General features: G+C 32.6%; 1 protein-coding gene across 1 annotated transcript; it reads right to left on the reverse strand.

Annotated features, from left to right (window-relative positions):
* Positions 1 to 21,058: 21,058 nt before the first annotated feature.
* Positions 21,059 to 22,969, reverse strand: LOC139873078 (bark storage protein A-like). The gene is made up of 5 exons (XM_071861013.1): positions 22,712 to 22,969; positions 22,375 to 22,442; positions 22,070 to 22,225; positions 21,704 to 21,961; positions 21,059 to 21,621 (listed from the first exon to the last, which is right to left on the reverse strand). The coding sequence occupies exons 1-5, from the start codon at positions 22,926 to 22,928 to the stop codon at positions 21,277 to 21,279; spliced, it is 1,044 nt and encodes a 347-aa protein (XP_071717114.1). The 5' UTR covers positions 22,929 to 22,969; the 3' UTR covers positions 21,059 to 21,276.

Here is a 22,969-nt window from a genome sequence, read left to right on the forward strand (position 1 = left end):
CGTTTGTAATCAATATGGACATCGTCCGGATGATTAGTTTCGGATCCTTTCAGTTGGTATCAGAGCGTTGGTCTTAGCGAACCAGGCCTTGCATTAGTGTGTCTAACTGGTAGTTGTTAGGATACATTAGTGAGTCTGGACTTTGACCGTATCTACCTGCTAAAAAGTTTTGCTTATCATTTCTAGTCAGAAACCATCTGCTTATCATCCTTAGGGAGTTGCCTGCTTATCATTCTTTAGTCTAGACACGTCTTACTGCATCTAGTGCATCGATAGTGTATAGACAAAATTCATATCCTAGCGTATCTATTACTATAAACATTGCCCGACGAATTTCAAAGATTCTCCGTAATTCACGGGATTTCGGTATTATATATACATATGAAAATTATGTATTGAAGAGTACCAAACCCAACTCCTATAATCTATTCCAAACCAAAAAAAATTCATTTCTCCAACTATACAAGATGAATTCTTCATCCAGTTCGAATTCCTCCGACTTCGATAGCTACGCCGACATGGATTTCCATTCGAGCTCCGAGAACAGCGTCACCGGAATGGATCAACCAATTTCCCATCATCTATTCTGGATGAACTGGGGATGGGTTCGTAATATACTAAATTTCTGGAGGCAAGAAGAAGGTGATCCATTTCATCCACCAAATTGCCCTCTTAACGATGAACCTGAAGCACTTACCGGCGAACCCATTCGAAACACCATTTTCTCGCTCATTTCTAGAGTATCTCGTCATGATTACATACTATCCCATATTTCAAATCTTGTTCATTCGCTCGTTCCAACCGTCAATCATCCCGGTATAATAGAAGAAGTCAACGAACTCCGTGCTCGGGTAGTGGTTTTGGAGAATATGGTGCGAAGGTTACAAACACCAACAGCAGCACCAGCAGCATAATCCGTACTACCATCGTCAACGCCGACAGTACCTTTATCACCCCAATCACAATCTCAACATCACAATCTGTATCTCGAATATCAACATCACACGACTCAATATCTGTACTTCGAGTATGATCTTCGTTCTATATATCGTTCTACATCGATTATCTTCGCTTTACGTATCGTATGACGATTATGTAATTTCTAAAGTCTTAGAGATTATGTAATCTAGAATTAACGATAAATCAAATGAGTTTAATATCTTATTGACTCATTAAATCTATGATTATCTCTGAAGAAAATATATATGCAAGTATATTTTCATAAAGATAGTAATTAAAAATTCCTTCGTACAAACTATTAATGATGAAAATATTTTAACGGGTGGGTAGTACCCGAGGAATATTTAGAATTCACATTAATAAGTTATATTGTACATTCTTGAATCTGATTCAACGGTTATCTATTATCTTACTTACAACCACCGATATTCGTATCCGCTCACCCCAGAATAACCATTTTCAATCAAATTTTATATTCGGATTTTGACCTACCAGAATCCAACAAGTGGCATAAAGAAGAAAACATTGGACAATTAAAATGAATTAAAATGTTGATTGTAACATATGAAACTAAACAATTCTTCAAGTTTGCCACTTGATTTTATCTTAAACCTCATTCGTAACTTGACGATTACAATTCGCATTCAAATCCTTTCATGATTTCTGAAAACACCCTGAGCTATGAAGTAGCTCTTGAAATGCTGATGAAGCAGCAAAAACTGTAAACGACTTTAACAATCAAAAGATTGATGATAAAGAATGGTATGGTGGTAAAGCTGAGAAAAAGAGAAGGTTTGGAACTGGAAAACGGATTGAGCAAAGTATGAAGGAGGCCGTGAACAAATCATGAAAACAGAACCTGCCTTCAAAGGATCCAAATGATCCAGTGCCTGCTGAAACCGTTAGTAAGAACACTGCTCCTTATTCTAAACTTTTCAAGATGATATTCTTCACCATCATTTTATCTTAGATATTATAAGATATCTTCATTCGTTATACATATTTTTCATATTTCTGGAGATATTTTTACAACTATTCCTATCTGCGATCATTTAACTCTCCGTAACATCTGTGCTACAATATAAAAGAAACTGTGTTAGTTTCTAAATTCTGAAATCTCTAAGTTTAAAAATATGAATGTTTTGAAGTAGTGTTGGGAACTGATACATGAATTAGTATAATATAATGAAACTTGATCAACTTCATTATATTACAGTAAGTCATGTTAAGTTTCTAATGGAATGTGATGATTCACAGTACCGTCATCATGTGCCATGTTACACGGCTCTTACATTCTATCAAGTCTTCAAACATATTAGAACGTATCACCTTGATAGTTCTATTTTTTTTTCTCGGAATATTCGAGTAATTTAACGAATCAAGATCGTGCCATTACAATTTCATTCTAAAACCAATAGCAAGGTTCATTCCAAATTTCCTACCTACGAATTTCGGACCATTGTTCGCTTGGCTCGAGGACGGGAAGAAGAAATGAAGGGACAAAACTTCAGAATAGAAATAGGAACATAAACCACAGCAAATAAGAGAGAGCATTAACTGTGGATGACAATGATTTTAAGGGACGGGAGTAGGAACATCGAAATATAAGGGAACGTATAAAACCTAACAACAACCCCGAAACTACAAACCGTGCATATCAATACGTATTGCAACGTAAAGGCACGGGAGAATTAAAAACATTATAATTCCAAGGAAAGGATAAAAGAGAATAGATTCTTCTGGTGATAGATGAAAAAGAAGAATGAAAGATATGAAAGTTAGAAATATAACAAGGGTTAGAATGGGATGCAGCATATTAGCGAATGTCTTAAAGTAGGAACTAAAGAGAAAGAATAGAAGATGTGGGAAGAAATAAAGGGAAGGAGGTAAATTTATAGTGAAATATTCGACAAAGAAATCAAAACAGATTGCCGCGTTAAATCAAAGAAGATCCTGATCGCCGCAAAACTAAATCTTATTACATAAGATTTTCTTTAAAACCCTTAAATCCCGGAAATCGATCATAATCACGTCATCGGTTACAACAATTCTATATTTACTCATTTCACTCTTTTGTGATAGCTTCGCTCGTGCGTCTCACATAACCAAATCGTTTTATCTAAATCTTTCAATAATGATAAAATTTCATTATTACCTCATATTCGTCATGAAAACATTCCTATTGTTGTTTATGACAACCTCTACCAAATTTCGAGGACGAAATTTCTTTAACGGATGGGTACTGTAACGACCCGGAAATTTCCGACCAAATTTAAACTCTAATCTCTATATGGTTCCGACACGATAAGCAAAAACCCTAAAGTTGACCCGCACTTTTTCGATCATTCTATACTTATAAGATTAATATTTACATAAATTAAACCTTACCAACATGATAAACAATCCAAATTGTTGAGATTTATGTTTCCGAAAAGAGTTTTACACAACGTTTGACCGTCTAGTTTGACCGATGATATCACGAACTATACAATATATGATAATTATACGTTTGTGTATATATATGTATATATACATATTTAACATGATTAATGAATGTTTTAATATCTCATTTTGTATTAATAACAATAAGTTATAAGTATATTTTGAAACTACTAACTTAAGTTTTCAAAACGATAACTATACGTAACGTTATTTGACATAAATACTTAAGACTTATAATGTTTATACATATATCGTATAAGTAATGTATTTAATCACTTTTAAAGACTTAAATACATAAAATCATATAAGTGTATTCACAAAAGATAGCTATATTTGAATCCTCATTCCATTTTTCACAAAATTTCTATACGTATATCTAGAGTATTTGTACTCGTATCATACCTAGCTTCTATACGTATTTACTATTGGTATATACACATCAAATCACCACCTAACCAGCCCTTGTTCATGCCTTATGTATAAGGTAATTACTTTTGAATGATTGTAAGACTAATTACAAAAATACAAACTAAAAATTTGTCCATGTCTACTACATAAACATTTTTTTAGGAGTATATATGTATCCTCATTTTGTTTCATTTTTACTTCCATTCTCTAGCTAAAAACACCCACACTCTCAAGAACATTAAACTCCATAAACATTCAGCAAAGTTCCATGAAGATCTAGCTTCAAAAACCTTACTTAAACACCATAAGAAAACCATACAAAAACACTTCAAGAAATCCTTCCAAGAACACAAACTTACTTCCAATCTTTCATCCACTTCCATCACCCTTTTGATTCTAGCTTCTTACTCCTCTTTTACAGCAACCTTGTCCAAGGAACTTGAGGTAGTATCTATGTTCATAACCTTATTCGATTCATATATATATATATAGCTATCTTATTTTGTGGTATAAAAGTTTAACAACAAGAACATAGTTTGAATGTTTTCAAACTTGTTTGCAAACTAAATAGATCCTTCTAACTTAACTTTTAAAATACTTCAAGACCTGTAATATAACTTAAATATATGCTAATTTAACAAGGTATAATTTGGTTTTTCAAAGAATATCTTAAAAACTGTTTTTACGACGTCGGAGTGCCACCGGGGACTGTTTTGGGTTGGATAATTAAAAACTATCTTAAACTTTGAGTTGGAGGTTTATGTTCTGGAAAAATGATTTTTACTATGAATATGATAACACATAAAAATTTCATGATTTAATTCAAAGTATAAGTATTTTTAGAAAAATAATCATTTAAGGTTGTTTAAATAAAGGAAAATGTTTAACTTCATAAGTTTCACTAAAGTTTCACCTATGCCGTGTGATTTTGAATACAAACCAAGGTATTTTCAGTTCATAGTCTTAAAGAAGGACTCGATCCAAGGAGATGGCAAGTTGAATCAACGAAAACGGATTTGTAACGAAGAAACTATGACCGAAACAAAATTGGTTATCCAAGACTTGTTTAACTTCGGGATTAATTGGGAAAAATTAAATAAAATCACATCTTTCTAAAATAACATGATATTTTATATATATGTACTCATAATTCAATTTTATATGGTTCAGGATCACCCGTAAACAATACGAGAAGATTAATCATAAGATCCCATGATTGTACGCAACACGTCATTTGACAACACCGGTACTTTATGTACGCAACACGTCATTTGACAACACCGGTACCGTGGGTCAAGATTAATCTCGACCAATACATATACGATGAGGGTTTTATTTATTTCATTGGGGGTTTATTAAACATCTAAATATGAACCATTAAAATTGAATTACTAACAACGAACTGCTAACTACGGACTAAGGAATTATTCAAAGTATTAAAAGTATAACAAGTATATATATGTGACGTTTGTTTAAAAAAAGAAAAGGTATTGATATATTATATATGGATAGGTTCGTGATATCAACCGGAGACCAAGTAAAATTATATATATATCTTCAAGACGAAAGTGAGTATATAGTCCCACTTTTAAACTCTAAATATTTCGGGATGAGAATACATGTATTTTATGTTTTACATTATGGACACAAGTAACTGAAAAATATATTCTACGTTGAGTTGTACCACTGGCATACTTCCCTGTAGCTTGGTAACTAATATTTACAGCGGTATTGTAAACGCGAATCCTGTTGATAGATCTATCGGGCCTGACAACCCCAACCGGACTGGACGACCAGTATTCAACGGTTGCACAGTACTTCGTTTCGTGACTACACTTGGTACAGTGTAGTAAGATTTCATATTAAAGGGAATATGCGACGTGATTAATTGTTAAGTATGGTTACCAAGTGCTCAACCACTTAGAATATTTTTATTAAAATGTTTATATATGAAATCTTGTGGTCCATCGTTATATCGCTGCTAGCATCAAACCTATATATCTCACCAACTTTATGTTGACGTTTTAAAGCATGTTATTCTCAGGTATGAATTAAGACTTCCGCTGTGCATTAGCTCATATTAAGGATACTAGTTGGGACCATTTAAGCCATGATACAAGAATGTTGCATTCGAGTCATTGAAGATCATTAAAGACATTTATTAAGTAAATGACAGTTTAGGTCATTTGGATATCGAGAAATGTTTGACGAGTTTATTAATTTTTTTATGTAAAGATAGATTGCCTTTTAAGAATAAATGCAACGTTTGTAAAATGTATCATATAGAGGTCAAGTACCTCGCGATGTTATCAACTGTTGTAATTCGTTTGTAATCAATATGGACATCGTCCGGATGATTAGTTTCGGATCCTTTCAGTATTTGACCTCTATATGATACATTTTACAAACATTGCATTCATTTTTAAAAGACAAACTTTCTTTACAACGAAAGTTGACGGCATGCACACCATTTCATAATACATCCAACTATAATTGGCTTAATAATAATCTTGATGAACTCAATGACTCGAATGCAACGTCTTTCAAAATATGCCATGAATGACTCCAAGTAATATCCTTAAAATGAGCTAATGCACAACGGAAGATTTCTTTAATACCTGAGAATAAACATGCTTTAAAGTGTCAACCAAAAGGTTGGTGAGTTCATAGGTTTAGCATAACAATCATTTCAATAAATTAATAGACCACAAGATTTCCGTTTATAAATATATGTACACTCGCAAGTGTATAAAAGTATTCTATAAGTTGTAGGCACCCGGTAACAAGCCTTAACGTTCATGTTTTACCCTCTGAAGTACACCAGATCAGGTGTGTTTAAAATAACCTCGAAGTACTAAAGCATTCCATAGTCAGGATGGGGTTTGTCAGGCCCAATAGATCTATCTTTAGGATTCACGCCTACCGTACATAGACAAGTAGTTTAATGTTACCAAGCTAAGGGTATATTTCTGGTTTAAACCCACGTAGAATTAGTTTTAGTACTTGTGCCTATTTCGTAAAACATTTATAAAAACAGCGCATGTATTCTCAGTCCCAAAAATATATATAAAAGGGAGCAAATGAAACTCACCATACTGTATTTCGTAGTAAAAATACATATAACGTCATTTAACAAGTGCAAGGTTGGGCTCGGATTCACGAACGTATCAATATTGAGATTCAATATTGCAGGAAAGTACGTAGACACAACGGAGATGATAAACACTAGATTGACCTCACGAGCATACCCATGAACCATACCCATCACCTCCATAGCTATAACCCATAATTTACTTAGCTTCGACTCATTAAAAAAAAACTATTTTGAAATCACTCGGACAGCACTCCGTCGTAATATTTTATGTATACTAATAATATCTTGAAATAATACAGAGCAAATATATATATATATAAATCGATTGAGAGAGTTTAAAGAAATATATTTTCAAGTTTCTATGAAATAATGAAACCTATTGAATTCTATTTATAATAGATTTTTGAATTATTAAAGTGAATTATTAAAGTATGAATTATTAAAGTGAATTATTAAAGTATGAATTATTAAAGTGAATTATTAAAGTATGAATTATTAAAATGAATTATTAAAGTATGAATTATTAAAGTGAATTATTAAAGTGAATTATTAAAGTATGAATTATTAAAGTGAATTATTAAAGTGAATTATTAAAGTTAAAGTAAAGTAAAAGTAAAGTAAAGGTAAAGTTAAAGTATAGTAAAAGTATAAAAACTATGTATGTATAATATGCGTATAAATATATATAATATTAATTTAAATCGTTATATATATTTAATGAAATAAAATATAAATATCGTTATATTTATTATACTGGTTAAGTAATGAGTTGTCAAAAGTGATTCTAGATATTTATAAAAGTTATATACGTTTTAATAATAAAGTTCTTTTTAAACTGAAAACGTCTTTGTACGTTTGAAAATAGATTAATAGAATATTATGGAAACCAATTCTCCACTAACTTTTGTCTAACTTTCGTAAATGACACTTTTTATTTTATTTATAAATAGCTTTACAAATTATTCTGAATATCGTTAAGAGGAATAGATTTTCTTAAATCATAGTGGACCTCTCAACAGAGACTTGTAATCATAATTCAATGTTTCTGATAATTCAATCATTTAATATATATTTTTTTAATTTTTTCAAAAATCATATTGAAACAAATACGTTCGTGTAAAGTATTATACGTTTAATACTTTATTAATATTCTCAAGTTATAATATATATACATATACATATCTATTTATATATAACGGTTCGTGAATCGTCGGAATTTGGTCGAGGTTATAATGAATGTATGAACACAGTTTAAAATTCTTGAGATTTAACTTAACAAACTTTGCTTATCGTGTCGGAATAATATAAAGATTAAAGTTTAAATTTGGTCGAAAATTTCCGGGTCATCACAGTACATATCGTGACCCGTGTATATGTCTCAGACTCGATCACAACTCAAAGTATATATATTATTGTAGAATCAACCTCAACCCTGTATAGAGAACTCGATCATTACTGCATATAGAGTGTCTATGGTTATTTCAAATAATATATATACATGCATCGATATGATATGTCAAAACCTTGTATACGTGTCTCGATATTTAAAGTGCGTAAAATAAATAACAGAAATTAAATGACGATAAATAAAATTGCGAGAATTTAAATTGCGATAAATAAATTGCGAGAATTTAAATTGCGATAAATAAATTGCGATGAATAAAATGTAATCAGTTAGCTAGGAACAGTTAGCTAGGAACAGTTAGCTAGGAATAGTTAGCGTGGATTCTTAACAAAAATTCTTCTCATAGTTTAATTGTTTGTTTCTAACAAATTTTATTTTGTCCAATGTTTTCTTCATTATGCCACTTGTTGGATTCTGATGAGTCAAAATCCAATTTTGAAATTGAATGAAAATGATTACTCTGTGGTGAATCGATTCGTATAGCTGTGAGTGTAAGTAGGATAGTAAATGACTGTTGAATCAGATTCGAAGAATGTACAGTGTAACTTACTAATGTGAAAACTAAATATTCCTCGGGTATTACCTACCCGTTAAAAATATTTTCACCATTAACAGTTTGTACAAAAGAATTTTTAATTACAATCTTTATGAAAATATACTTGCATATATATTTTCTTCAGATGTAATCATGAATTTAATGAGTTAATATGATATTAATCTCATTTGCTTTTCAGTTTGAGCTAGAATAAGTAATTTCTAAAACTATTAGGAACCACATATTCTTCGCAGAATATTAATGAAGTTATGGATCAATACTTCATCGTTCATTGTTGTTGGTACTCCTTGGTATCTGTGGTGCGTATGATGTTGATGTTCGTGGGACAGATTGTGAAATTGAGGCTTGGGATGCGGATGTTGTTGTTGGTGGTACTGGTTATGCTGCTGGTGCTGCTGATGGTGTTTGTAACCTTTGCACCATATTCTTCAGGGTCACTACCCGAGCAAGAAGCTCATTGACTTCTTCTATTACACCGGGGTAACAGTCGGTCGGAATGAGCAGATGAATAAGTTTTAGAATTTTAGATAGAATATAATCGTGACCACCGCTCTGGTTCACGAATCCTGTTGATAGATCTATCGGGCCTGACAACCCCAACCGGACTGGACGACCAGTATTCAACGGTTGCACAGTACTTCGTTTCGGTGACTACACTTGGTACGGTGTAGTAAGATTTCATAACGAAAGTTGACAGAATGCACACCATTTGATAATACATCCAACTATAATTGGCTTAATAATAATCTTGATGAACTCAATGACTTGAATGCAACGTCTTTCAAAATATGCCATGAATGACTCCAAGTAATATCCTTAAAATGTGCTAATGCACAGCGAAAGATTTCTTTAATACCTGAGAATAAACATGCTTTAAAGTGTCAACCAAAAGGTTGGTGAGTTCATAGGTTTATCATAACAATCATTTCAATATATTAATAGACCACAAGATTTCCGTTTATAAATATATGTACACTCGCAAGTGTATAAAAGTATTCTATAAGTTGTAGGCACCCGGTAACAAGCCTTAACGTTCATGTTTTACCCTCTGAAGTACACCAGATCAGGTGTGTTTAAAATAACCTCGAAGTACTAAAGCATCCCATAGTCAGGATGGGGTTTGTCAGGCCCAATAGATCTATCTTTAGGATTCGCGCCTACCGTACATAGACAAGTAGTTTAATGTTACCAAGCTAAGGGTATATTTCTGGTTTAAACCCACGTAGAATTAGTTTTAGTACTTGTGCCTATTTCGTAAAACATTTATAAAAACAGCGCATGTATTCTCAGTCCCAAAAATATATATAAAAGGGAGCAAATGAAACTCACCATACTGTATTTCGTAGTAAAAATACATATAACGTCATTTAACAAGTGCAATGTTGGGCTCGGATTCACGAACGTATCAATATTGAGATTCAATATTGTAGGAAAGTACGTAGACACAACGGAGATGATAAACACTAGATTGACCTCACGAGCATACCCATGAACCATACCCATCACCTCCATAGCTATAACTCATAATTTACTTAGCTTCGACTCATTAAAAAAAAAACTATTTTGAAATCACTCGGACAGCACTCCGTCGTAATATTTTATGTATACTAATAATATCTTGAAATAATACAGAGCAAATATATATATATATATATATATATATATATATATATATATATATATATATATATATATATATATATATATATATATATATATATATAAATCGATTGAGAGAGTTTAGAGAAATATATTTTTAATAGTATTTGTGCCCATATAAAGTTTTAGGGATTACTCAATTCTAGTTCCAACCATAAAACAAATGAGTTTAATTTAATATTAACTCATTAAATCTATATTACATCTAAAGAAAATATACACATATATTTTCATAAAGACTGTAATAAACTTCTTTTGTACAAAATATTAATTGTGAAAAATTTTTAACGGGTAGGTAATACCCGAGAGATATATAAATTCACAATTAATATATTACATTTTTTGAAACTGATTCAGCAATCATCAACTATACTCCCTACTTTCACAACAATATCCATTCTTTCATATAAATCAAAACAATCATACTCATTCAAATTCAATTACATATTCTGATTTTGAAATCGCATAATTCAATTCGAAATATAACCAGTATAATAAATATAACGATAATCTAATATTTATAAACGGAAATTTGTGGTCCTTTCAGTTGGTATCAGAGCGGTGGTCTTAGCGAACCAGGTCTGCATTAGTGTGTCTAACTGATAGTCGTTAGGATGCATTAGTGAGTCTGGACTTCGACCGTGTCTGCATTTCAAAAGTTTTGCTCATCATTCTTGTCAAAAATTACCTGCTTATCATTCTTAGTCTAGACACATCTTATTGCATTGATTGCATGAATAGTGTATAGACAAAATTCATATCTTAGTGTATCTGCTAATTCATATCTTAGCGTATCTGTTACTGTAAACTTTGCCTGACATATTCCGTAAATTCCTCCGTAATCTACGAAACCTTTTGTCTATATAATTAGAATACCACCCGATAGTCGGAAAATCATTTCATATCGAAAAATTCTTTATTCAATCGTACGAAATGGAATTCGTCATTAGTTCAAGTCCCTCGGATTCCGAAATGGAATCCCACTCAAGTTCCGAAAGCAGTGTGACCGGAATGGATCAACCAATTAGTCATCATCTATTCTGGATGAATTGAGGATTGGTTCGTAGCCTCCTTAATCATTGGAGACAAGAAGAAGGTGATCCCTTCCATCCACCACATTGCCCTCTTGGCGAAGAACCTGAAGCACTTACCGGCGAACCTATCCGAAACACCATTTTCTCTCTTATTTCTAGAGTATCTCGTCATGATTACATACTACACTAAATTCTAGATTTTATTTATCCGCTCGTCCGAACCGACAATCACCCCGGTGTAATAGAAGAAGTGAACGAGCTTCGCGCTCGGGTAGTGGCTTTGGAGAATATGGTGTAAAGGTTACAAACACCAGCAGCAGCACCAGCAGCATAAACAGTACCACCATCAGCAACACCAACAGTACCATCACCACCACCAATAACAACATCCACATCCCACACCGCAACATCACAATCTGTATCTCAAACATCAACGTCATACCCCCTGTAAATATCCAGGAATATCAACAACAACAAACGATGAAGTATTAATTCATAAACTTCATTGAAGAGATATCTCTGCGGCAGTTATGTAATCTCTAAAATCTTAGAGATTATTTAATTCTGACCGTAAATCGGATGAGTGAACGGAGATGGTAGAGTAGAAACTTTGATCGAAAATGGTGTACGATTTACAAGCTAGATTTGTTTTACCAACAGCATCAACAGGACCGTAGCATCATCAACACAGTCAGTGCCATCAGTATCGTCAGAATCAACAGCACCTGTAACATCACAAACTCTGTCAGTTCAAGAATCATTGTGGATATCATTACGAATCAACAACAAATATATTGTATCAACGAGTTATGAAGTATTAACTCATTTCCAATCGAAAAATTTATATGTATATTTTATATGTATAAATTTTTAAACCATAATAAATCTTCCCGTACTAAGCTATTATGTGTGAATCTTAACTACTCAGTTAATTTATATTACAAATATGCAATGATGTACGTCCTTCGTTCGCAACTTAACCATCGTTAATTACAATCTCTGTCTCAATTCAATAAAAATCCAATTCATAATAAATCAAGTGTATTATTCGAATATATGTTTGATTTTACACTTTCATCATCGATGTACTCAAAACTTTTCAAATAACATCATTCGTACCTTGCGAAGTTCACAAGAATTTCACGAAAACCAACAAATAACAAAGTAATGATTCATAATTTCAATATTATTGAAGAAATACTTATGCAATTTATAAAGTTTTAGGGATTACTCAATCCTAGTTCCAACCATAAAATAAATGAGTTTAATTTAATATTAACTCATTAAACCATAAAATAAATGAGTTTAATTTAATATTAACTCATTAAATCTATATTACATCTAAAGAAAATATACACATATATTTTCATAAAGACTGTAATAAACTTCTTTTGTACAAAATATTAATTGTGAAAAAATTTTAACGGGTAGGTAATACCCGAGAGATATATAAATTCACAATTAATATATTACATTTTTTGAAACTGATTCAGCAATCATCAACTATACTCCCTACTTTCACAACAATATCCATTCTTTCATATAAATCAAAACAATCATACTCATTCAAATTCAATTACATATTCTGATTTTGAAATCGCATAATTCAATTCGAAATATAACCCGTATCATCACTCTTAGATTCCTATATCTTTCAAAGCTATACTTTGACTTCAAAACTGTGTTAGAACATCATATGTATTAACGATTACAATATGTGCTCAAACCCTTCAAAATTCCTGAAGACACTTCAACTAAGGAACAATCGAGATGATGATCCAACCACATGTTACCCACAGTTATACACCTGAAAAACTCTCAAAACCCAAGTCATAGTTCGACACGTATCCGTGTTAGACCCTTTGGCATTTACTAGCTAAAATAACTTTTCAATTCCGTTTCAAAATAGACAGTTTTGTCACATCTCCAGCAAGTCAACTTCGACTTCTCAATCAAAACAGTCTTATTATAACCTCAATAGATACGTTGCCCTTTCGCCAACGTTACCGGGGAATCGTTTATATTCACCACATTAGCAATAAACTTACCAACAACTTCAATGATCTTTGACTTTCAAAAAAAAAAAAATCATTATAATTATCGAAACCCTATCATATACTCATTCGTACCTTATAACAAGAATTGCCATACCAATTATTGAGAATCAGCAATCAGTATTTTGAAACCACGCAGCATGTCTACATCAACAATTACATATACACACAACGTCTACCTCCAAGACTTACATTCTTTGAATGAGAAATTTCTGAAAAACACCCTAAACTGCGAACCAGTTCTCGAAATTTTGAAAAATGCTGATGAAGCAGCAAAAACTGTAAACGACCTTAATAGTAAAAAGTTGGATGATAAAGGATAGTATATTGGCAAAGCTCAGAAAAAGAGAAGCTTTGGAACTGGAAAACGGATTGAGCAAAGTATGAAGGAGGCTGTGGATAAATCACAAAGGCTGAACCTGCCTTCAAAGAATCCAAATGATTCAGTACTTGCTGAAGTCATTAACGAATACCTTGCTCCTGACTCTAAATCCCTGCGGATAATATCCTTCATCATCCTCTGATATTAGACATTCTAAGATATCATCGTATCTTTCATTATAAATATCATCCATACTTCTGAAGATATTTTTATAATTATTCTTATCTGAAATCATTTACCTCTTCGCGCTATCTGTATTATATCATAAAAGAAACTATTTTAGTTTCTAAATTCTGAAACATTCAAGTTTAAAATAGGAATATTCTTGAAGAAGTGTTGGGAGCTGAAGCATGAGTTAGTATAATATAATGACACTTGATCAACGTGATTATATTACAGTAATTCATGCTGAGTTTCTAAATATAACATGATGATTCACAGATCATAATGTCATCATGTGCTATGTTACACGACTCTTGTATTCTCTTTGATCTCTAAATATTAAGAAAATATTTCTTGATGATTCGGCCTTTTCCGAGGTATTCTGGTAATTTGACAAGTCAAGATCGTGTCATTACAATTTCCTTTCTAGAACATTAACAATGTTCATTCCGAAATTTATATCTGCGAATTCTGGACCATTACAAGCGGTGCTTAATCGCAAGAAGAAGAAACGAAAGGACAAAGCTCCGAACTAGAAATGGAAGTATAAATCATAGCAAATAGAAGAGAGCATTAACTGTGGATGACAATGATTATAGAAGAAGCAAGGACTTTGAAATATAAGGGAAGATATAAAACCCAACAACAACCCAGAAATCACAAACTGTATATATCAATGCATATAGCAATATAAAGACACGGGAGAACTAAAAACACTATAAAACCAAGAGTATAGTAGAAGTAAATAGATTCTTCCGGAGGCAGATGAAAAAGAAGAGCGACAGATATGAAAGTGAGGAGTATATCAAGAATCAGCACTGGATGAAGCATATTGACAAATACTTTAAAATATGAGTTGAGAAGGTGTGAGTTGTAAGAAAACAAATGAGGTAGATTTATAGTGAAATATCCGACAGAGAAATCAAAATAGATTATCGCATTAATTCGAAGAGGATCATAATTTCCTTAATCGTCGAATAATCAAGTCCAATATAGATTACAAAGATTTTCTTTTCGGAGATCAATCGTGATGACGTTAAAAGATACAACGAATCACTATTATCTTATTTCATTCATTTACGAAAACTTCACTCACACGCTTTGACTAATCGAATTATTTTATCCATTGTTCTTGAACATGATAAAACTCTATAATCGTTATAATAACATTCTCATTGTTAGTCATGACGACCTCTATCAAATTTCGGGGACAAAATTTCTTTAACGGGTAGGTACTGTGACGACCCGGAAATTTCCGACCAAATTTAAACTTTAATCTTTATATTATTCCGACACGATAAGCAAAGTTTGTTAAGTTAAATCTCAAGAATTTTAAACTGTGTTCATACATTCATTATAACCTCGACCAAATTCCGACGATTCACGAACCGTTATATATAAATAGATATGTTATGTATATATATATTATAACTTGAGAATATTAATAAAGTATTAAACGTATAATACTTTACATGAATGTATTTGTTTCAATATGATTTTCCACGAAATTAAAAAAAATATATATTAAATGATTGAATTATCAGAAACATTGAATTATGATTACAAGTCTCTGTTGAGAGGTCCACTATGATTTGAGAAAATCTATTCCTCTTAACGATATTCAGAATAATTTGTAAAGCTATTTATAAATAAAAACAAAAAGTGTCATTTACGAAAGTTAGACAAAAGTTAGTGGAGAATTGGTTTCCATAATATTCTATTAATCTATTTTCAAATGTACAAAGACGTTTTCAGTTTAAAAAGAACTTTATTATTAAAAGGTATATAACTTTTATAAATATCTAGAATCACTTTTGACAACTCATTACTTAACCAGTATAATAAATATAATGATATTTATATTTTATTTCATTAAATATATATAACGATTTAAATTAATATTTTATATATTTATACGCGTATTATACATACATAGTTTTTATACTTTTACTATATACTTTAACTATACCTTTACTTTACTTTTACTTTTACTTTACTTTAACTTTAATAATTCATACTTTAATAATTCACTTTAATAATTCACTTTAATAATTCATACTTTAATAATTCACTTTAATAATTCATACTTTAATAATTCACTTTAATAATTCACTTTAATAATTCACTTTAATAATTCACTTTAATAATTCATACTTTAATAATTCACTTTAATAATTCAAAAATCTATTATAAATAGAATTCAATAGGTTTCATTATTTCATAGAAACTTGAAAATATATTTCTCTAAACTCTCTCAATCGATTTATATATATATATATATATATATATATATATATATATATATATATATATATATATATATATATATATATATATATATATATATATATATATATATATATATATATATATATATATATATATATATTTGCTTTGTATTATTTCAAGATATTATTAGTATACATAAAATATTACGACGGAGTGCTGTCCGAGTGATTTCAAAATAGTTTTTTTGAATGAGTCGAAGCTAAGGAAATTATGGGTTATAGCTATGGAGGTGATGGGTATGGTTCATGGGTATGCTCGTGAGGTCAATATAGTGTTTATCATCTCCATTGCGTCTACGTACTTTCCTTCAATATTGAATCTCAATATTGATACGTTCGTGAATCCGAGGCCAACCTTGCACTTGTTAAATGACGTTATATGTATTTTTACTACGAAATACAGTATTTTGAGTTTCACTTGCTCCCTTTTATATATATTTTTGGGACTGAGAATACATGCGCTGTTTTTATAAATGTTTTACGAAATAGGCACAAGTACTAAAACTAATTCTACGTGGGTTTAAACCAGAAATATACCCTTAGCTTGGTAACATTAAACTACTTATCTATGTACGGTAGGCGCGAATCCTAAAGATAGATCTATTGGGTCTGACAAACCCCATCCTGACTATGGGATGCTTTAGTACTTCGAGCTTATTTTAAACACACCTGATCTGGTGTACTTCAGAGGGTAAAACATGAACGTTAAGGCTTGTTACCGGGTGCCTACAACTTATAGAATACTTTTATACACTTGCGAGTGTACATATATTTATAAACGGAAATCTTGTGGTCTATTAATATATTGAAATGATTGTTATGATAAACCTATGAACTCACCAACCTTTTGGTTGACACTTTAAAGCATGTTTATTCTCAGGTATTAAAGAAATCTTCCGCTGTGCATTAGCTCATTTTAAGGATATTACTTGGAGTCATTCATGGCATATTTTGAAAGACGTTGCATTCGAGTCATTGAGTTCATCAAGATTATTATTAAGCCAATTATAGTTGGATGTATTATGAAATGGTGTGCATGCCGTCAACTTTCGTTGTAAAGAAAGTTTGTCTTTTAAAAATGAATGCAATGTTTGTAAAATGTATCATATAGAGGTCAAATACCTCGCGATGTAATCAACTGTTATGAATCATTTATAATGTATATGAACGGGTCCTTTCATTGAACATACTCGAATCTGTCACCACCTCCTTATTAGACAACAACCAAGAAGATGCTTCATCGAACACGACATTACGAGATGTGTAGCATTTTCCAGTGGTTGGATCGCAACATCTCCATCCTTTTCTTTGACTGTCATAGCCTACAAAAATGCATCTAACGGCCTTCTTTTCCATTTTGCTACGTAAGTGAGAAGGAACAAAAACATAACATACACATCCAAATACTCTAAAATAACCAACAGAAGGTTTTAAGTTCCATAATTTTTGAAATGGAGAAATAAATGATAACCTCTGTTGTGGCAGCTTATTAATCACAAACGCAGCTGTCTTCATTGCTTCAGCCCAAAATCGACCAGGAACATTCTTTGCATGAAGCATGCTTCGACATATTTCTGAGAGGTGCCTATTCTTCTGTTCAGATACGCCATTCTGTTGTGGGGTATTCGCACATGTGAACTGATGGCGTATTTTGGCCTCTTGGAGAAAATTTAGGAACTCATCTGATGTGTATTCCCCTTCATTATCAGTTAGTAAACACCGAATAACTTTGTTGGTTTCGGCTTCCGCTGACTTCTTAAATTCTTTAAACTTTGTAAAAGTTTCAGATTTATTCTTCATAAAATAAACCCAAACATATCTCGAAAAGTCATCAATAAAAGTCACCATGTACCTCATATATCCAATTGAAGGCTGCTTGACAGGTCCAAAAACATCAGAGTGAATCAACTCTAATGGTTCTTTTTCTTTGAACTTAGACTCTTCGTAAGGCAATTGGTGCGCTTTTCCATATTGACAGCCCGCACATACGGTGTCTGTTTTCACTTCAAGTTTGGGAAGTCCCTTCAACATCGATTTCTTCATCATTTTGTCTAGCTTAGAATAGCTAACATGACTCAATTGCATGTGCTACAAGTCTGCTGTCTCATTTCTTCTTGCCTTTTCAACATATGCGGTTTCTGCCGGTATCACATACACTGAGTTCATTCGTTGTCCCATCATTACGGGATCACCCACAACCTCAAGCTGATCAAAAACCTTTACATCATGTGGACTAAATAAAACATATTGACCGGATGATGTTAGTTGTGGGACAGACAGAAGATTCTTTTTCATACCCAGAACATGATAGACGTCTTTAAGCGGCATCTCGATATTATTGTACTGAGGACAAACAACTGAATTACCGACATGTGCTATTAGTAATTTAGAGTTTTCTGCTGTAAACATGACACGACTTCCCTTGTACTTTGATACGTTCTTTAATTTTTCCTTATCACCTGTCATATGGTTTGAACAACCCGAGTCAACGATCCAATCTTTTTCATAATTAATCTTCTCGGATGCTGTTGTCACAAAGGCAGACTCCTCTTCATCTATAACAAATGATGCCTCGAAATCCCATTCATCTTCACTCTTGGAGGTAGCCGTGTTGCTTTGCTCAACTTTCTTTGAATGACAGTCTCTTGCAAAATGCCCTTTCTTTTGACAGTTGTAGCACGTCGGTCTAAATTTCTTGCCATTAAAACGGTTCTTCGAGCCTCCTGGTGCACGAGCTTTACCTTCACCATCTCGATTTTTCGCCTTGTCATCATTCTCTTTTGATCCACGTGATGATTGTTGCTTTAAATTCCTCTTGCCTTTCTCGACATAGAGTGCCTCTTCTTCATTCTTTAGCGAGACTCCTCCCATTTGCTTAGCTCATGCTTCTTGACTTGCTAGCAAATTCTCGAATTCAACAAGTGATGGCTGATTTTGCCAACCTTGTATCGCAGCAACAAAGCTCTTAAAATCAAACTTCAAACCATGGATGATGATTCGTTTCATCCTAGCTTCACCGATTGGAGCCTCGGGATCTAACTCAGAGATCTCTTGACATAGAGATTTCAAATTGTGAAAGTATTGAGCAATCGTCATATCACGTTGTGCCACTTATAACAACTCACTCTCCAAGAGTTGGAGTTTCATATCGTTCTTCTTTGAGAACAACTTGGCCAAAGCATCCCAAGCCTCTTTCGGTGTTTGCACATCCCGGATATGTTCAAGCACATTGTCTTCAACCGTTGTCTTCAAAACAAACAATGCTTTACCCACTTTTATCTTCCACTTTCGTAACACACCATTAGTATCTTCAGCTTCTGGTTGTCTAACTTCACTCCCGTTCACGACCTCCCACAAGTCTTGGCCTTGCATATAAGACATCATACACGTAGACCAAGAATTGTAGTTTTGGTTGTTGAGTTTCTTGATTCCACCAAGGACATGAAAATCACCCATCTTAGTAGCTGTGATGTAAATAAAATAACCCACAGATTGTTAGGCTCTTGATACCAGATTGTTGAAATAAATCGATCAAATAAGTGTGTTTACTATATCTCACAAGTTAAAAACTCAGAGATGAATACAAGTAGAAAAAATGGGTCAATAATTTGCACTGTAAAAATGCTTTATTTGTGCTCATCGAATCAAAGAAACTAGTTGCCTTTAAATAGGCATACAAATGAGAAGAAATAGGAAAACATGACTCCACTACTAGTAGCCAACTAACATGACTTCACTACTCCTAAAGAATAGGAACAACCCATAAGACTTGTTCACAATTAGACCCACTAACAATTATTCATAAACTAAAAAATAATAATACCCAGTAAACTAAAATAGATAATTTGGTCAAATGACCCATGGTTGGTGTTGCTCGTTTAACAAAACAATCCTCTAACTACATCAAACTCATTTGGTGATTCATACAACATGTCTGAAACTCAAGTTCCTCAAACCCAATTCACTCAAGTACCGATGACTACAACAATTATCTAGCTTAAAAAAAAAAATGCTCAATTCCGACTCCAACACTCATTTCATACAAGACGAGGTACATATACTCACCTCGTCCGGACATAGAGCCAAATGAAAAGAAAAGATGGTCGAGGATCACTCGTAAACACAACGAAAACAAAAGATATTATTCCAATTCAAAACATGTGGACTTTGCAAGATGAGCTTCGAGTGGTCAAAAACTGAATTACCCTCTATGAAGATATATAACACTAATTATTATAATTTACTTCATTTTTTCATTATCTACTAATACTATTTCTCATGAAGTTTGCACTGTTCACATGGGTAACATAGACTTTTTATACAATTTTGGCATGCGCCCTTATATATCACCACCGGTCTATCATAACTTCATCAATCAAGTTATTTTACAAATTGACTGAATGTCAAATTGTCAATCCAATATTTATATAGACTAAGATTTATATAGACTAAGACAATAGCAGCTCTTGGGTCGTCTTAGATATTAGTACCTCCAAAATCAAATTAAGTACGATTAATATGAAAAGAAACCTAGAGCCTTTGTCAAACGCTTTAAATGCAGACACTAGTTTTGTTGTAGCTAGTAACACACATCTTACAAGAACAAGAAGCAGTTTAATAACTTAATACTAACAAATTAAAACACTTTTTACAACAAACAATAAACACAAATCATGATATTTTACACGAATATATACATATGTCCACCCCATATATATACTTGAACCCATGACCTCAAGGTCAGAGGGTCACAACAATACCGCTAGACCAATGACCTTTTGGTTACACATACAACTCTTTAAGATTTCATAACTAAAAACAACAGTCTAACCCTAGTATGAGTGCAATAACTGCACAAATTTGATCAATGCAATAACTGCATTTTGAGCTGCCAAAGGGGCAAAATTAGCAGCTTCATTAGAAATTGCAGACCCACCACCAGCAAAATCAGAAAGAGCTCTAATAGCAATGAATGGTATTTTTTGTTGATAACAAATTAGTGCAACTGCAGCACTCTCCATATCAATTGTTGTCACATTAAACTTGTCACTTAGAAATTTTCTATAAGCCCCATTATCTATAAACATATTGGCACTTGCACCCCTTTTAACTCTTGCTACTTTAGGTTCCCTTGGTAAACAAGTTGTACTATTTATACAGTTCTCCAACTTCAGACCCTACACAATCAAAAATAAAATCCAAGTCCTTTAATTTTCAATACAGAAGGATCGATATATATACTTATAGAAGTAGGGGTACCTTGAGTTTCTTGGAAAGTGCGTAGTAGCCCTTGTCAACGGGCACCCAAAATACACGTTGTCTGACTTCAGGCTCTGCGCTGATCGGGAATACTTCTTCGGGTTGGTACCAAACCCTATTTAAAAGGTTGTTACCGAACTCTTTGTGTTGTTTGGACGTGTCATTATTGTAATCCGAGAACTTTAGATATCCGATTCTTTTTGTGTAGTCCCCATTGGATTCTAAAGGTAGCTCATTTTCAGGCCCTTCTCCATATCTCTATAGGTGACAAAAATAGTCATATGAATCAACATATTGTTATCTATGATCTATCAATTCTATATAGAACTTTAGTAAACCATTATCATGTGTCCATTTTCGACCTACCTGCCATGACCACAAACTGGTATGAGCCCAAAACTCGGGGATTGTGACATCTCCGATTTCAAGTTGAGTATTTGCATTTCCGGCAATACCAAAATGTAGAACGCCTTTCACGTTGAACAAGCTTGATAATAGTTGTGTGGTTATACCTGCATTTAACTACACAACCAATTAAAATGGCTAACACTTACAAATATTTATGAATCACTACTATATATCTATATCTATTGCCGTTAGGGAAAAAAAAAAAAAAAAAGAAAAAAAAAACACTATATTTGCTATAGTTGAAGGAAAAGCAAATGACATACCATACTTAATCCGGTCATGACGATAATGACCTTCTGATGTTCCAAAGTTCCAATTCGAAACCTTCTACCTGGTATATATTGTAATTAATTTAATCCTTATAAGATTACCTGTATTCAAGACGGCTATAAACTACTATATATGCTAATTAACATATAGTATCACTATCCAAATTTTGATACGTGCGTTCAGTAAGACATATATATATATAGTCGTCAAGAATCAGGATATAGCACGTTTGTGTGTACATAGTCGATATTATATATAGTGATCAAAAATCAGGATATATATTACATGTTTGAGTGTACATATATAGTCTACTAAAACGTATCGTTTTACCTGAAACATCAAGATACGGACGCTTTTGATCCTTTACAAAGCTCGACGATTGTAAAAGGGGATTCATTTCAAAACTATTTGGCACAACGATACCGATATACGAACCAACATTGTTTACGCTATCAATATCTATTAACAAACTCTTGGGAATTACACATTCCCCTATATTCACAAAACATAGTACAAACCATGCAAATATAATCAAGAAAGCCCTCATCTTTGTCTGTGTGTGTTTTAGCGTGTCAATATGTTTTAAGG

This window comes from Rutidosis leptorrhynchoides, chromosome 10 (genome assembly GCF_046630445.1).
Source record: "Rutidosis leptorrhynchoides isolate AG116_Rl617_1_P2 chromosome 10, CSIRO_AGI_Rlap_v1, whole genome shotgun sequence".
NCBI classification, from domain to species: Eukaryota; Viridiplantae; Streptophyta; class Magnoliopsida; order Asterales; family Asteraceae; genus Rutidosis; species Rutidosis leptorrhynchoides.

Excerpts from the sequence above, each read along its gene's own strand:
- LOC139873078 (XM_071861013.1), bottom strand. The coding sequence starts at position 22,928 with ATGAGGGCTTTCTTGATTATATTTGCATGGTTTGTACTATGTTTTGTG. Across the intron at positions 22,443-22,711 it reads TCCGTATCTTGATGTTTCAG|GTAGAAGGTTTCGAATTGGA; the intron begins GTAAAACGATAC and ends AATATATACCAG. Across the intron at positions 21,622-21,703 it reads CACTTTCCAAGAAACTCAAG|GGTCTGAAGTTGGAGAACTG; the intron begins GTACCCCTACTT and ends TTGATTGTGTAG.